At 37.4% G+C, this 17,334-nt stretch overlaps 2 protein-coding genes across 2 annotated transcripts in view; both read right to left on the bottom strand.

The window, feature by feature from the left end:
* Nucleotides 1–328: 328 nt before the first annotated feature.
* On the bottom strand, nucleotides 329–9,777 carry LOC119885854 (immunoglobulin-like and fibronectin type III domain-containing protein 1). The gene is made up of 22 exons (XM_038696150.1): nucleotides 9,656–9,777; nucleotides 9,343–9,465; nucleotides 9,119–9,252; nucleotides 8,915–9,014; nucleotides 8,775–8,816; nucleotides 8,347–8,582; nucleotides 6,272–6,385; nucleotides 6,000–6,162; nucleotides 5,570–5,842; nucleotides 5,001–5,456; nucleotides 4,787–4,911; nucleotides 4,561–4,702; nucleotides 4,135–4,428; nucleotides 3,725–4,021; nucleotides 3,427–3,606; nucleotides 3,138–3,266; nucleotides 2,738–3,046; nucleotides 2,540–2,625; nucleotides 2,199–2,391; nucleotides 1,678–1,974; nucleotides 425–751; nucleotides 329–333 (listed from the first exon to the last, which is right to left on the bottom strand). The coding sequence occupies exons 1-22, from the start codon at nucleotides 9,705–9,707 to the stop codon at nucleotides 329–331; spliced, it is 4,077 nt and encodes a 1,358-aa protein (XP_038552078.1). The 5' UTR covers nucleotides 9,708–9,777.
* Nucleotides 9,778–13,389: 3,612 nt separating this feature from the next.
* Nucleotides 13,390–17,334, bottom strand: part of LOC119886123 (immunoglobulin-like and fibronectin type III domain-containing protein 1) — a 30,041-nt gene continuing 26,096 nt past the window's right edge. The window contains 8 exon segments of the mRNA XM_038696656.1: nucleotides 13,390–14,094; nucleotides 14,223–14,549; nucleotides 15,166–15,243; nucleotides 15,246–15,461; nucleotides 15,566–15,758; nucleotides 15,847–15,932; nucleotides 16,722–17,030; nucleotides 17,117–17,245. Coding sequence (XP_038552584.1) covers nucleotides 14,090–14,094; nucleotides 14,223–14,549; nucleotides 15,166–15,243; nucleotides 15,246–15,461; nucleotides 15,566–15,758; nucleotides 15,847–15,932; nucleotides 16,722–17,030; nucleotides 17,117–17,245 — 1,343 coding nt within the window. The 3' untranslated portion in view covers nucleotides 13,390–14,089.

Raw genomic sequence — 17,334 nt, 5'->3', positions numbered from 1 at the left:
ATGTTGAATCTTAGATTTCCCTTTCAAAGTGCTCTTTGCATCCAGTAGATACCATAAATAGAATTTGCACTCAAATACAACAGAATCAAGTTTGAATCCATCACATTTGTTATTGGTGCTTTAGAAACATAAGTGGCTATCAAGAGCTCTTATTTTCTTTCTCTCTTTCATCCTTTATTTTCATCTTCACAGTCTATTTAAATACATCAATGCAGCTATTTAAAACAAAAAAAAGCCCAGATGACAGGTTTCCAATTGACGAATCCTTTACATTCCATTCATTTAAATGGAACAAGCATCTTCAGGAGTTCAGGCTCACTGCATCATCCTAATCTGAAGGAGGAGGGAGAGAAGGGAAATGTTAAAATGTATAGCCAGAGGAGTAGAATGTAAGATGTAACACATTTTTTCAATGTGTTTTTACCTTTAACAACAAGTTTTGTTGAACACTCCACTCTGCCCAGAAGGTTCTCTGCAATGACTGTGTAATCCCCGTTGTCCTTGGGCCCAACTTTGAGTATCACCATCGAGCAGACCCCACATGTGTTAGTGATGTAGTAGTTGGTGTTGGTATTGAGGCTGACATTATTTCTGTACCAGGTAACATGGGGTCTGGGGTTTCCTGTCACTGCACAGCTCATGTAGCATTCATAGCTCTCTGGACTGTTGTGCATTTTTAGTGGAACAGAGAACGTTGGAGGCGTCTCAAAGCTGTAGTCCTTAGTGACAGGAAAGTTCAAAGCAAACATTTCTGGAGGAATACAAGAAAAATGAAAGACCTCTTACTTAGCCAGTTGATATTTCTTTTCTTAACATTGTCTTTCGGTAGGATTAATAATCTATTCCCTTGATTCTGGCAAATGAACTTGTACACACCCAGGGCCTCAAGTAACTATTATTTTTATTATTGGTTAATCTGCCAATTCGTTTCTTGATTAACTGTCTATGAAATGTCAAATGGTAACAACAAACAACCATCACAACTTCTCAGAGCCCGAATTGATCTGTTCAAATTGCTTGATTTCCCAGACCAACAGTCTTAAAATCCAAAGATAAATAATTCACTTCCTTATGACAAAGAAAAGCAGCAAATTCTCATATTTTAGAAGCTTGGACTAGTAAATATTTTTACTTTACTATACTTAAGTATACTTTACTTAAAAATTAATGAAATTATGAAATTATTAATGAATTTATCATTATCAAAATTAATTTTATTGAAAAAAAACCCTTGAGTTATTGTTTGCAGTTCTTTACTCGTCTATATATATCTAGATGTGGGAGATGTCTTTGTAACTACACTAGGGCTGTATCTAACAATTCTTAATGTATTAATCTGTTGATTGTTTTTCCAATTAATTGTTTAGTTTATAAAAACTGAAAAGAATGTTGAAAAATGTTTCTAGAGCCCAAGTTGACATCTTCATGTATCTTGTTATGACTGGCTGACAGTCCAAAACCCAAAGTGTATTCAATTTAACACAAAAGCAAAATATCCCATTTTAAGAAGTTAACAAAATCAGTAAATGTTTGGCATTTTTGCTTTATAAATGGCTGAAAAGATTAATCAGGTATCAAAATGGTTGCCATTAAATTTTCAGTTGTTCAACAACTTGAATAATGGACAAATCGTTTAAGCTCTATGCTAGACACATTTGGATCACATGTGAAACCTGCCTTTTCTTTTTTTCACTTCCCAGGTTGCTGACTCAGAAGGTTTGGAAAGCCCCATGTCATTCCTGGCATATACCCGGAATTTATACTGCCTTCCCGGGATGATATTGATGAGAGTGAACTTGTTATTGAAGAGGTGGTCTGCCACAGTTTGCCAAGAACGCCTAACAGAATCACTCTTGGTGATCATGTAGTGCAGCCTGTCGTCTTTCTTCTCATCTGGAGAGGGAGTCCAAGAGACTGTCACTGTTCCCGACACATTCTCGTCCAGCTCCACGGGGCCTGGAGGCTTGGGGTCATCTAGAAATGGGTAGGAAAGAATTTTTCTTAATTTATATAGCACTGACTTAATTTTCTTTGCATCTCAAAGAATATAAAATATTTAAAAAGCTCATAAAAAGCTTAAATTCTTAATTGTGATAATATGACAAATAGAGCAACTTTAGATTCATCTCAAGAAGAGAATGTTAATCACATTACAAATCGAATTGTTAATGATTTGTTGATATTTGTTTCCACTGTACCTGTGACTCTTATCTCAACACTAGAGGTCTCCTGACCAACAAGGTTCTTGACAATGATTGTGTAGATCCCAGAGTCATGGCGCTCTGATGAGGGGATCATCAACTGTGATGATGTGTCTGAGTTGCTCACAGTCACATGCTTAGCAACAGGAAGACCGTCCTTGAGCCATGTAATGGTTGGTAGTGGAGAGGCCTGTCATTAACAGGAGAAACAGGGCTAAGATGTGAACTTTTTTTTAGAGCAACAGAACTGTCTAATCTGCCACTTTAGACAGTACAATGAATACAATGACTTGGTGTTTTCAATGCTGCTAAGGTTCTGTATAAATATTATACTGAACCTGAAAGTTGAAGTTGACTCGAGTAGCGTTCCCAGCTCTCATTACCATAAAGGTCTTCATTTTTTTGTCAGTGAATTGAGGTCTCACTGTGACAATTTACGTTGAGTTTTAGACAAAATTAATGAGAAACTGTAAAGAAATTAAATTAAAATTGATCGAATTCTGACTGTATACAGTTCCCAGTGTCCACTCACTCACCTGGGGGAGGCATTGCAATGATGTAGTTGTCCAACTCTTGAGGCTCACCATCTCCACCCTCATTGTTTGCTATAACTCTTACCCAGTACATGGCCATAGACTTCAGACCCATAATGGTATAGGAGGTCATAATGATAGCTGTGGAGTTACAGCGACCCCATTCCGGGTTTTCTGCAGCTCTGAGCTCCACAAAGTAACCTTTGGCCTCATCTTGGACCCCTTCCTCCTCTGTGGGTTTGGTCCAGCCCAGTGATAAGGTAGTATATGTGGAATCTGTTACTTTCAGGTCAGTAACTTTACCAGGGGGTTCTGAAAGTGTAAACAATTAGGCATTTAAGTATGTAGATATGAACAGTTAAGCATTGACATAATAACAATACAGTTTTAACTTATTACTTACTCTTTGGATCTCTTGCAATCACAAATTCAGAAGGTATACTTGGCTCTCCAGCACCAGAAATGTTGACAGCTGATACACGGAACTCATACTCGATGCCTTCAACAACATCCTTCACTGCATACTTTTTCTCTGTTGCATGTCAAACAGTATAGTTTAATAGAAAACATAATTCTTTTTTTTTGTAGTTCAAGAAAGAAAGTGCATTTCACTTGACAAAGTCACATCTGCATTCAAACTGTAAACAAATACATTACATTTTAAACGGTCAATAATTCTAAGATGTCCTTACCTCTGATGGGCTCATCCGGTGGGTTGACTTGGCCCCACAGATTACTGCCATTCTTGCGTTTCTCCACATTGTATCCCAAAAGGTTGGTTCCTCCAGTATTAGTGGGTGCTGACCAAGCCAGATTGATACAGTCTTTGAAAGCACTAACAATTTTTGGTGTTGAAGGAGGTCCGGGGTATGCTGAAAGAATGATAAAATAGAAAAAAAACTCTCACTTTTTAAGTGGCTCACACAGAGCCTTTCTTTATAACACCAACTGTGACGGAAAAAAAATTGGTTTTCTTGTAAGAAGGCTCACCCTTTGTCCCTGCTTGAATGTCATCGGTCTCCATCATTTCACTGATGCCTTGATCCGTTTCTGCCCTGATGTGGTAGCAGTACTTTCTGCCATGATCTACATCAGTGTCCCTGTATCTAGGCTCTGGGCCAGTCTTACCTAATTTCTTCCTGCTGTTTCTGCCAATTTGCTGCCGTTCCAGGATGTAGTCTGTGATAGGGGAACCTCCATTGTTTTTGGGAGGTCTCCATTTGAACTCAATGCAAGCAGCTGAACTTTCAATGATATCAACAGGGCCTAAGGGTGGTGTTGGTTTATCTGTAGTAAAGCAAAAGAATAAAGAACATCTGCACTAAGATCCATGTTATATTATGTATATAACATTTGTACAAATTAAGAGTTGTTCTTAACATGCAGCGTACAAACCTTACCTAATACAATGAGTTGCGAGATGGCCTCAGTTGCTCCGCATTCATTTTTAATCTTAATCTTTATTTCTCCTGTGGTTTTGCGTTGGCACTTGGTTAGCAGCAGGCGGCTGTATGAGGAAGACTTCTCGATCCTGATGTGTGTGTCCTCCAGCAGCTCCTCGCCCTCATTGTACCATTGGATCTTCATGGGTTCCCGGCCAACAAAGGACAGCTTGAATGCTGCATCTTTCCCAGTTTTGATTATAACAGGTTTTATGAACTCAGTGAGGTCATCAGGGTTAATTCTTGGAGGATCTAGTAGGAAAAAAACACATTTTCAAATTGAGACTTTTATTGCTGACCTGAAATATACTATTTTACTCATTTTCCCAGTGCCTTTTGTTTTGCTTAAGTTGGAGTACCTCAAATTGATTCTGATTACAGTACCTTCAACATTTAGCACAGCTTCTGTTTTACGTCCATCGGCTTCACATCGATACTTTCCAGCATCATCTTCTTTGCAATTTTTGATAATTAGTTTGCGATAAGTCCCATCTTTAACAATACAGATATCATCTGTAGCGGTTATCTGAAATGCACACATGTAAACATGCTTAAATCTCAGTGGGTCAAAAGTAAAAGCTATTATTCTATCAACTCATGCATTCCTCACCTCTGTCCCATCTTTGTACCAGACTCCATCACAGTCCTCACTGCTCAGCCTGCAGACCAGTTCTGCTTCAGTACCAATGATGGCGTTTACATCCGACAGTCCACTGGTGAAGTATACTCCTGGGTCTAAAGGAAATGCAACCTTATGTTATTTGGGAACAGGAATAAATGAACAACATTGCAGAATTGAATTACTATGTTGTGATGCATCTCACCAATGACTGTATCAGGGACAAGTTGGCCATTTCTCACTCTCTTTCTTTTCTCTTGAATGGGCTCCTCTTCTTCAGTATCAGCAACTGGAGATTCCTGTGTGGGTTCTAATGATGCGGGTTCGGACACTTCTTCGTCTTCCTCCTCTACCACAGTGGCTGAGTCTGCTTCATCTGTCCCTTCTTCTTCTACTGACTTTCCTTTTGCCTTCGTTTTTGCCTTCGCTTTAGCTTCTGCTTTTGCTTTTGCTTCGGCTTCTGCTTTCTCAGCTGCAGCTGCGGCGGCTGCTGCAGCTGCTATTTCTGCCTCAGCCTTTGCCTTTGCAATCAACTCATCTCTCTCTTTCTGTATCTTCGCCTGTTGCTCCTGAGCAATCCTCAAAAGTTCTTCTCCACCACCACCTGCTCTGGTTGTTTTGCGAGCTTTCTTCTTTCCATGTGTGTTTGGATCAGTGTCCGCTTATAAGAAATACACATTACCAAAACATTTTTAATGCTTTAAGGGACATTTTCAATATTTGATAAATTTGTGTTTAATAGTCTGAAAAGAATATTATATATGTGAACTGTACCTTCCACTATAAGCCAAGCGCTGCAGGATTTAATTCCAGCCACAGCAGCATAAATTCCTTTGTCCAATAACTTGCAGTCCTTTACCACCAATGTGTGAATCAGCATGTCCTCTGACACAGTGATGTCAAATTTATCCCCTTGCTCTAGTGTGATATTCTTTCCCATCCAAGTTAACCTCTTCAGGGGATGTGAGACAACGCACTCAAACACAGCGTCCTCTCTTTCCTCTGCTTTCACGTCTTCAATCTTGACCAAAAAGTCTATAGGTGGAGCTAGATGAAGTAGCACAATTATAGCACAATTATAGCACAACATAGTATCTCGCATTTCCTGTCACAGGACAACTCGTTGTAGTTGTTTTTGACTGTATGGCACTGTGTACATGTTGCAGTAATGTGTGTACATAATAAGTTTGATGCTTCATCTTACGTTTGAACTCAGTTGTGAAGATCTTAACCCCATCAACCTCCACTTGGTATAATCCTGCATCCTCTGCGTCAACACCATTGATGCTAAAGACAAACTTCTTTCCCACCCGCCTAAGTCCATGTTTTACATCTGTGTCAGCTTCAAAAGGAATCATAACTCCGTCCTGTTTGAACACATGCAGTCATACATGAAAAACTTTCAGTGCTTTCATTTAATTCATTCATTCTCATTAAATTGAGGAAAAATTTTTAATTTAAAATGAAACATCTCACCTTGAATAAGAAGATTTTGCTGCTTGGGTCCTTAAGTGACATTTCAAGTTCAAACTCTGCACCACCATCATCTCTCATTTCAATGGGCTTTAGGTTGCATAGTCTTTCAACAACCTATGGTAATTAGAAAAAGGGTAATGTTGTGAACAAGCCAGTGTGTATTTGTTCATTTTATATCAAATAAATTTGGAGTCTTTCTCTCTCCCTGAGAGAAAGAAAAGGAGGTGGTTTGAGATATCAACCTTTAACAGACGGCTGAAGCGACCGGAGGAGGAGGTGAAAGGTTTACTTTCCCTAAGTGCTGTTTCTGGGTGGTTCGATCGTAAAACTTGCCACCTCTGGTGCAGCAGCCAGATAAGGCTTGGTGCCTGACTGTTAAAATGACAAAGAAACACTAACCAGAAATTATCTTTCTCCTAAACAGCCTATCAGAACTCTTTTTAAGAGAGGGCAGGAAACCCTAAACTGCCCGCCACACACGTAACCATAGCAACTGACCTCCCTCTTTGTTTAATTACCTCACATCAAAGGATATTCTCCTCTTCACGCCCAGACGTGAATTGGTGAGGAACTCCAGACTCCAGAGGAGGACAGCCCCAAATTCCTTTGTGTAAACAAGCAATACTGTCTCCTCAAAACTCAAAGCATTACCTTGTTTAATTAAATAATCTTTAAGTTACTTAACAGGTCTCTCCACTCCATTTGAGTAGTTATGTTACCATGTTGTTGTTGATGTTGTTGTTGAAAAGAAGAATCTAAATAAGTTAATTTTGCAGTGCTTTAATTTTCAGCAAGGATCCCTGACATTTCTTCATTTTATGTTGTAACCAATGCTTTGTTCCCAACACTTTCGGACACTTCCTTTAGAAATGATATGATAAAGAAATTTTATCCTATACTACTCGATTAATTTTCCCGCTCGAATTTAATGTTAAATAACTAAATTCCCCAGCTCCTGAGCAAAGGGTTGTTTTGAAGAAATAATCGTAGCTATCTTCATGGAACCACAGCTCCCCCAAGAGGACAAAATAAGTATTACATGCCATCGTTCTGAAATGCCGTTTAATGTATAAATGTCACTCTGTATTTACCTGTTCATAATGTGATGCCATTCGTGTATCTTGCTTATATTCTCTAAGTAAGAACGTGTAACAACCAATATTATCCAGGAAGCTAGTTAAATTCCTCTCATCTGATGTGATTCCTAGGAAATGCTAACCTTAAGGTTTAACTACTGACAATTGTTTTCCTTTTTATCAAATGCTTAAAACTAAGAACGGTATAACCGTTTGACAATTAAGGTTTAATTGTGGAAAGATATGTGATTACAATACGCGCAAATAGATTTTAGAATAGACATATTAAAAGACAGGAAACCGGAAACAAGTCCTCAGGGGAACAAAGGACTGCCCTTCCAGGAAAACACGCCCCAACAAACAAAAGCAGCGACACACGCTCGCTCGCTCACTCTCTTGGCTCCTTTTCGCTCCTCCCTGGCACTTCGGCACGCGCTCAGCGTGCTCCGTCTCCTAGCAACATCCTAAGAAGTTTGGCCCGGCTCGCTGCGAAACTCTTTTTTTTTTTTCCAAGCCACACACGCGAAGCGCCGCGACCTCGGCTTTTCCCTCGTTTCCAGCAACTTACTTGCTTTTAATTTTCTTTTGGTTTTGTTTGTTAAAAGTTATCAGACCGTTAAGTTACACAATTGTAATTCAAGAACGACCAAGTTCTTTTAAGCTTTATTCAGCGATTATTAACTAACTGATAGCTAGTGAATAATTGTATAATTATTAAAACGCTACCCAGAGGTCTGGAGACTCTGGGTGAATAGAATCTCCGGTGGTATTTCGAGGAATTATGAATTAATATTTCTGAAATATTAATTATATTAATTATATTTCTGAAATATTAATTTCCATAAGTTTATTAAAAATCATACGTAGACCTGCTACAGTAACATCTTTGACACTGAAAAGTTTAGTATTTCTTGTATTACAGCATTCATGTATACATTACTATAGATGTTAGGCTGTGAAGGTGCCTTATATTTACATTTAGATGAAGATCAAACATACCTTTTCTTGCTCTTTCTCCCTTTCTTCCTTCTTGTCATTAAGTTTCTTCAGCATCCAACGGAAATTTGTGACACCATACTGAGCACAGATGGCTTCGTAATCTTTTTTGTCTGCGCTCATCAGCAGATCCCAGAACTTGTCATCGATTTCTGTTTTTGTTTCTTCTTTAGCCTCCATTTCAACCCTACGAGAAGAAACTGATATTATTAAACACACAAAATAATAATCATACATGGCTTGGAAAAAACACAAAACAACAAACAACACTGCCATGTTCTTTCGCCCATTCGTAAATTTACTACTTACTTATTTAAGGACTTTTTGAAGTCCTCAGGTGTCTCTCGGACAGCTACAACAAAAACAGAAGCATGGTTACAACTTTTATTCAGTGACATAGCATTATTATAGATTAAATGTAGGCTGTGTACCTGTTCTTGATTGCTGCAAGGCTCTGCTCTTTTTATAGCCAACTATGATAGAAGGAATTAGAGTGAAGTGAGAATAATGGTATTTATATCAATAATTAGTTTTGATGTAATGTATAATACAATAAATGAAAGTCACTGACCCTCAATAATATTAAGCACAGCAGTTACGACCGCTTTTCCATATTCATTTCTGGCAAAACACTTGTAGGTGTCAGCTTGATCTGCCGATACATCAGGCATCTATCAATCAATACATGATAATGAGTATTGATTTATTGATCTGTCTCAGTTAGATTTAAAGTCATTTGAAAAAGCATTCCTTATGACATGGTCAGTGATCTCACATGTAGTTGGTGTTCACTGGTACTTGTATCGTAGACAATTTGGCACCTTTCATCAATTTCTCCGTTGTTTCTTGCCCAGGTTACAGTTGGTGTTGGTGTGCCAGTAATTACTGCTCTGAAGATAGCTAATTTTCCTACATAAATGCAAACAAGAGTGTAAGGTTATGTTATTATCTTAAATCAAAAAGAGAGAAGTTTGTGAATGTAATGGTATTTTACCTTACCTTCTTGAATAGTTAGAGCAATGGGTTTCCGAGTGAAATCTGGCGTGGCCATGTTTTCAGGCATTTCTTCTACATATTGGGTAACCATAACTCCAGGCACGTTTGACCTCTTTTTAATTTTCACTGTCATCATTTGAGATAATTTGCATTATTTACAAATGTACTTATTTACAAGAACTTGTACAGAATGAAAAGCTTTCATAGAATTAATGCTCTTATGTGTTAAAAAAGGCTATTTGGATGCATTTACTTTTGATCACATATTTTGCTATTTGCAGTAACTTAAAGTTGCATTCAAACTCTAGTTACTTACCCTGCCCTGGAGCAGTTGGCTCCTCATCCTTAGCTTTACGTATTTTAAACATCTTGATTGAGTCAACAGCTCCTCTATTGATACAAAAATATTATGATGCACTTAATTAGGCAATTCCACTCACATTCCCTTTTTATTTGTTTTCACTTTGAACGTTGCTTGGATTGTATATTGTTTTTCCCAAGTCAATTCCTAACATATCCTAGAATTTCAGTGTAGGCTTTACTAATGTTAGTAACCATGAGAATCCCCTTCTGTCTGACATGCACTTAATCTCTTCCAGATGGCCTGAATGTGCAATGGGTAGTACTGATCATTGTTTTAACTTGTGGCTTAGGGCAGTATTCCCACATTTACAACATGATTTTAATCCATTTTTAAGTAAAGCCTATCCTTGGAGACTGACGATTTAATGGGACATAATTTATTCCTCCTCCCAGTTACAAAAAGTGGGCTAAATAATATTATGATGGATGTCACATTATAGGATATCAGTGTGTATGATGTATATTTAAGGCAAATTGTGTTTAGATTCATGAGTTAGTAACTCTATCTGTGCTATAAATAAAATGATTTTTGGGATCACAAAATACTTACCATTCCCTTTGTAGATTCCTGGAAGTGATCTGCCTGATTTTAAAGGCAATAGGTCACATACCTCATAAAACCATCTATCATGACTCAGGAAGTGGCATGAGTGGTTGACTGTAAATGTAACATTAGACATAAACATCTTTTGTATTTAGGTTTTGCTTTTTTTAAGCCCTGAATGATCAAAACAAAGTTAAAATGTGGGTGGTTAAAAGTCGACTATTTCCCCTTTTTTTCTATAGTTGTCATTAAATCAAAGTTGTTCTATCACATGGTCATTCTGATGATATCAAGTCACCTTATCACCTTAGTCGCCTTAATCAATTGATAATTAACTTGTGTGTGCAATTAGTCAGGTCCCATGCACCAGACTGCATTGCTATTGCTTTCGCAGCAAGCTTCATTCACCACTTGTCAAAACAGTGTATATGACAAATTTAAACAATCTTAGCATTTTAGCAAGTATGGAATCACTTCTCCCCGCGACCCTGTATGCAGGATAAGCGTTTGACGATAGATGGGTGGATGGATAGATGGATGGAATCACTTCTTTGCATATGTTATATATGTCTTATGATATCTTGAATGCTCAAGTATAAACTAATGTTAGCACTCTGTCTTCACCATTCTTCTGTTGATCGCACTTTTTATGATCTAATTTGTCCATTTTTATGATCTAATTAGTCTAATGGCTAGAGCATTTTGTTCTTGGATACAATTTGATAGCCACTTAAGCTATTAATATTACATTTAATTAAAATAAATTGTACTGAGTTCTGTCAGTTGATGAAGTGCCTGCATATTTAGCTGTTTTGTGCACACTGTGTGCTGCTGTGAAGTTATATTTGCCTTAGAGAGAAAATAGCTGTGCCAAGGGTGTGAAATGATTTATGAATAACTTCAGGTCCTAAATCTCAAAGCAGCACGTGGTAGCAGAGCATATACTTTTACTTTGTCATCTTTTGTGATAAAGTAGTACTAAATAAAATTTTACATGGCAGCTTGCCAACTTACTCTAACTGTTAGATAGTTGGAGTGATTTTAGTGTGAATACATAATAATAAGTTTGTATATAAAGTGTCTGTTTAAAATCAGTTCCCCCCACTTGATCAATCACTAGTCTAGTCTGATCAATCAAGAGTCCTATTTGTGTTTTTTCTCATCACGTTTAGACAATTCTGCTTGTGTCAAACATTATAGACAACATTACTACTGCTCATCGTATTGGTTCTTCATCATATTAAACTTTAGAGCTACTGGAGTCATATCAACTGCTGTCAGTTTTCTTTTAAGTATTGTGACAGGTTAACAGTGAGATCTCACTACAATACCTGAGTTAATATACTGTAACATCCAAGCATCAGATTAATACAAATAGATTTACACAAATTAGCTAATAGAACAAAACATTTATATTTATATATATTAACATATTAGGAATGTGCCCAGTACTTGGTAAATGTACTTACTATTCAAGTAAACTGCTGTTCTCTCCTATGTGTTGCCAGCCAGGTTCCAACTGATTCTTGTCTGTTGGTTCTTTGAGAGGCAATAAAGCCTTTCAGTGACACTCATAGCTATCTGACACACTGCTTTTTCACTTTGGCTGTTGGGGATAGGTTTACTGACGTGCACTTTGGCTCTCAAGTCCTATAGGTTCTTGGAAAAGGGCACCAGAGGAAATACCACCGTGAAACTTTCTTATCCCTCCCTCAAAACTAGAATTTCAGCTTTGGTGCTACAGCGGGGTGCTTTTTGCTGCTCTTATTAAAAAGTCTCATTAGAAGTGCCATGGTTTGAGCTTCTCCATTAGCTTAATTGTATGTGTAGACTGCCTGCTTCATCTCAACATTTAGCAAGAGGTAAGTGCCAATTGCATTCAGTTATTTTGAGTTCTTTGCATTAATTTGTTTAAGAAATGTTTATTAAACATGTTTAGAGATGTCAGAATTTATTAATCATAATTTCATGCTGAAAGCCTATCTAAAAAAGTTGACTTGCATTAATGTTCTTATTAACTCTGACACTCCTGGACATATCACACGAAAAATAAACAAAACAAGGTAAACCTCATTCTATTACTAATTATTTTTTTTACTCTCGTTTGCCTGAAACAGAACAGAATAATGGTTACATAATGGGATTTATTTTAGCATTGTATATTTGATACTGACAAGTGTCATCCCTCATCATGGTTTTTCCCTGGGTGTAACTGTTTACCTCTCTTCTTGAGTGACTCTAAACTTGGAAAAATGTCTGACCTCACAAAAATGCATAGAGATGTAATACAAGAAGACTGGGCATAAATTATTCACATAAACCTCCATGGAGGTGAACGAGTGGTATGAATTTTGATACTTGCTTTTTCTGTCAAGGCTTGAAAAAATATGATATATACATTTGCATGTGATATATGCACATAACAGCATATGCAAGTGGAAAACCATCATCACAAGGGAGCGTTTCTGTGCCGCATGTACAAATGTGGTCCCACAAGCACAAGTTCCACTCTTCCTCCAACTACTCATAACTCGCAACTGCGCAACACTCGCTGTCTCGTCAAGTTAATTTTTTTGACTTTGAAGGGATGGAATAGACAGAAGTGATGTCTCCCCTCCTTCGATAGATCTCTTTTTTTCATGTAAAATCATCAAAATATATGGAGAAAAAATAGGTGAAGTGAGGAACAACTACCTTTACAATACCCATAACAGAAGTAAATCGTGCATAACAATTTCTATGAAAAAAATATAATATAAGAAAATATAGACGCAATGCAATTCTAGATCAGTGCCAGCCTGTCTTCGACTGTGTCAGTGATCAAACCAAACAGCCAATCAAAGGTCATTGTCAGTATTCAAAGTGACAAATCAAAGGAGCGGGGACATCAGCCACTGTCTATTACATCCCCACCTCCAAAGTCTCAGAAGTCAGCTTGACGAGCGAGAAAGTGTTGAACAGTTCCAAGTGTGTAAAAGGAGAGCGCATTTGTGCCAACAGACAGACATGTTCTGCTTGCAGATGCTTTTCAGTGTGTTTGTATGATGTGAACTCCCATAAACTAACCATTATTGGTGAAGTATTTTATGTTTACACAAATGCAGTTTTCAAAGTGACATGCAGGTCTGATAAAAAATTCCACATCACAATAGCAGTATGTTTATTTACACAAAACCCACACAGATTTTTTGTATAACAGACTATAACAGCCAGTTACAGGGCTTTGTCAGTACCATATACATTTTTCATGTCGGTATTTTTTGTCATCTCAGTTTCAATTAAGGGGAAAGACATAAAATCCATAATCACAGAAAAATAACAATTGCAACCAGTCACTATACACGTGAACAGAAATCTGCATCTAAAACATTTTTTGAAAGACACAAGCAGAAGCTTTAGACACACCTTAAAATAGCCCTTTTAAAATCAATAAATCACTGCTACACTGTCCTGTACTCTAAATAGTTTTGCTGTTTAACATGCATCATATTTCAGTTAAAATATGCAAGATTGGCCATTAGTATTTAAAGCTTACATTTTATTGAGATTGCACAATTGAAATCAAAACAAGTTTTAGGCTTTAATTTCAGCAACATTTGTATTCCTATTTAACTTTGACTAAATGGCAGCCTTTGTAGGAATTTGTCCGTCAAATACTTGATGTACAAATACAATCTAAAAGGAAAAGTATCACTGGCAATATTAAATAATTTCACATTTGACAGGGTTTGCTAAAGTTTAAATTTAAACAAACCTGTTGCTTAGACTGACAGTATGTTAAGTGCCAACAATTTGGTTTCTTTTAGGGTTTTAGAGTAATTCGACCGTCTTCAGTGTGTTCATTTATTCTGGTGGGGGAAAAAGACAGAGGAAATTATTAGTTTCAGATTTCAAAGATCATCCCTTTATAACATGCATATCAATGCAGAAATTGACAGCATCTTCGATATACAGGTACACTCTGGTAAAGATTTACCTCTGACTGTCAATTTAGTGGAGCACTCGGCTCTCCCCTTAGAGTTTTCTGCAACAATCGTGTACTCCCCGGTGTCTTTAGGTCCAACCCTCAATATGAGCAGAGAACAGACTCCACAGGTGTTGGAGATGTAGTAGTTAGTGTTGGTATTCAGACTTATGTTGTTGCGGAGCCATGTCACATGAGGTGTTGGATCCCCTTTTATAGCACAGCTCATGTAGCATTCATACCCTTGAGGAGCAGCATGCATTTTCAGTGGGACGATGAACCTGGGAGGACACTCTAGATTACAGGCCTTTGTTTCTGGCATGTTCACAGTGAACTTTGCTGGAAGAAAGCAGATATGCATTGCATCAAATTAGAATCTGTAATCATATAACAGGTGAATATGTTTTTAACATTAGCCTGATGGTGGTGCTACAGGTACAGTGTCATTGGAAATTTACAGGTAGGCCTACATTTTTTTTTGTGGTTATACAGCAAAGCAACATATAAATAACTTCCTGTTTCTGTATTGTGCTAATAGAAAATGTGACAGCCAAATGTTTTAGGGTGTCAAAAATATGGATAGCCGTAAACAATTTCATTAAAAAAGCTTTACTAATTGTTTTTGTGGACTTGCATATAAACTTTAAACTGCACAAAATAAAGTCATAAAAGCATACACAAACAATACTGTACATGGCCCAATGGCATCAGTCTTTTGCTATTAATAATAGTACATTGACTAGTGTAATGTGTCATTGTTAGGAAAGATGCATAAGGAAAGAAAGTACATAGACAATTCAAATTTGCTTGTAGCCTTAGTGCTTTGTAGAGGTGCTGTGGTTTAATATATAAGTATTATATTTGCGCGAGTGTGTGTCTTTGTGAAAATTACGTTTCTTCAAATTCAGATATTGGTTGACTTTGGAAAACCTGAAAGTCATAAACATTTACATACCTTTTTTGGCAGAAATCAGCCACTTTTGTGATTCAGAGGGTTTGGAGGAGCCCATGTCATTCTTTGCATAGACTCTGAATGGTATTCTCGGCCTGGCATTATGTTGCAGGCTGTGAATCTATTGTTGAAGATGCGATCTGCAACGGTGTGCCATGTTCTTTTACTTGAATCACGCTTTGTCACCATGTAATGCAGTCTGTCGTCACGTTTCTCATCTGGAGATGGGGTCCATGAAATGGTCACTGTGCCAGGCACGTTTTCGTCCATCTCCACAGGACCTGGTGGCTTAGGCTCATCTGTAGTTCAAATACAAAAGTTTTGTTTTCTTTTTTTCTATACCACAAGTAATAGGAGGAAATAATTAATACACAAGAAGGGTACAGTATTTTACCAAACTCACCTGTGACTCTAATTTCAATGCTGATTGTTTCTTGGCCGACAATGTTCCTGACAATGATAGTATAGATTCCAGTATCTGAGCGTTCGGCAGAAGGAATCAGAAGCTGGGATGTGCCCTCTGCATTGCTGATGGTCACCTTTTTAGTCACGGGCACTCCATCTTTCAGCCAGGTGACCTCAGGCCAAGGAGAGGCCTACAAAGAATATGAGAATATAATTTTGTCAGAAGATCTATATATACATTGTCAGGGAATAAGTCATCATACTTACTTCCTATATTACCTCAAAGTTAATGGTGAATCGTGCAGAATTTCCTGCTCTCACCACCATGAAAGTCTTGATTTTGGCATCCGTGAATCGTGGTCTCACTAGATTAACAGCAGGGTGAAAGTTGGTCATAAATTGTTGTTCATTTTTATGTTGACAGTTTTTTTTGTTTGTTTTTTTAAGGAAAAAAGGCAACAAAAAACTACAAAAATATGAATGACTTTTTATATGTTTTAATGCAGTACTGCTGCAATCATTTGTGTTATTAATTTGACACCAACCAATTGAACTTAATGATGAAAGTTTCCATGTGCACACTATTGTGCTGGTAATTAGGTTTTTGAATCATGCATAAACATCTTTTGCAAATACCCTGATTTCAGAAACAGTTGATTCTCAACTTGAGTCATTTAGTGAAAGAAAACATAATGCTGGAATTTTAATGTTGATCTAAATGCTGAAATGAAATGCTGTCATCTTACACTATTGGTGATAAGAACGAGAAGCCAAATAGATCGGTGTGTTGAATATAGTTGTGTCCGCCAAGAAACCCAGCATTTATCTTGATTGTTTAAACCAGGCTTTGAAGATCCAGATCAAGGTAACCATGTTAGGTTTGTGGGATATCTATTAATCGCTTTAGGTTGACTAAAGTCAGGATTTGCACAGTAAGCCTTGTTTTTCGTTGTCTCCCGAAATCTACATTTCAGATAAGTTTTAAAAATCATGTATTTTCATCAGTGAGTTAAACTCAATGATTATACAACTATAATGTGTATATAGTCAAAAAAAGAAATGAGTCATTAATTAGTATTTACAGTGGAGTCCCTGTAATCACAATATAAAATATATATATTTGACATAATTACCCTTTAAGTGAATTTTCTTACCTGGAGGGGGCATAGCAAGGATGTAATTATCCAGTTCCTGTGGCTCTCCCTCTCCTCCATCATTTGTAGCAATGACTCTCACCCAGTACATGGCCATTGACTTCATGCCTTTCACAGTATAGGAATTCATGGTTATTGCATTTGAATTGCAGCGATCCCATTCTGTGTTTTCTGCAGGTCTGATCTCTACAAAATATCCTTTGGCTTCATCCTCAACCCCCTTTATGTCCTTGGGCTTGGTCCAAGACAGGGACAGAGTTGTGTAGGTGGAATCTGTCACTTTGAAGTCAATGACTTTACCAGGAGGCTCTGTAACACATGATTCATATTCAGTACTGCAATGTGTAGGCTGTATGAAGTATTGATAATAGCGACATTTCTTAATGTCCACCTACTTTTAGGGTCTCTGGCAAACACAAACTCAGACGGTGCACTGAATTCCCCCGCTCCAGAGTTATTGATCGCTGACACACGGAATTCATACTCCATTCCCTCAACCACATCTTTAACTCCAAATCCCTTAGCTGTATAGGAAGAACAACATATGCAATGTAGGAATTACAGCATTCAATAGATCTTCACCTTTGTGTTGGTATATGTCATAGCATGATCG

The sequence above is a fragment of the Micropterus salmoides genome, unplaced genomic scaffold (genome assembly GCF_014851395.1).
Source record: "Micropterus salmoides isolate LMB-PRFRI ecotype aquatic unplaced genomic scaffold, ASM1485139v1 Ms_hic_scaffold_4, whole genome shotgun sequence".
NCBI classification, from domain to species: domain Eukaryota; kingdom Metazoa; phylum Chordata; class Actinopteri; order Centrarchiformes; family Centrarchidae; genus Micropterus; species Micropterus salmoides.
Note: the sequence above shows the minus strand (reverse complement) of the source record. Positions and strands in the feature narration are given on the sequence as shown.

Excerpts from the sequence above, each read along its gene's own strand:
- LOC119885854 (XM_038696150.1), bottom strand. The coding sequence starts at position 9,707 with ATGTTTAAAATACGTAAAGCTAAGGATGAGGAGCCAACTGCTCCAGGG. Across the intron at positions 9,253-9,342 it reads TGCTCTAACTATTCAAGAAG|GAAAATTAGCTATCTTCAGA; the intron begins GTAAGGTAAAAT and ends GCATTTATGTAG. Across the intron at positions 5,843-5,999 it reads CTTCACAACTGAGTTCAAAC|CTCCACCTATAGACTTTTTG; the intron begins GTAAGATGAAGC and ends TACTTCATCTAG.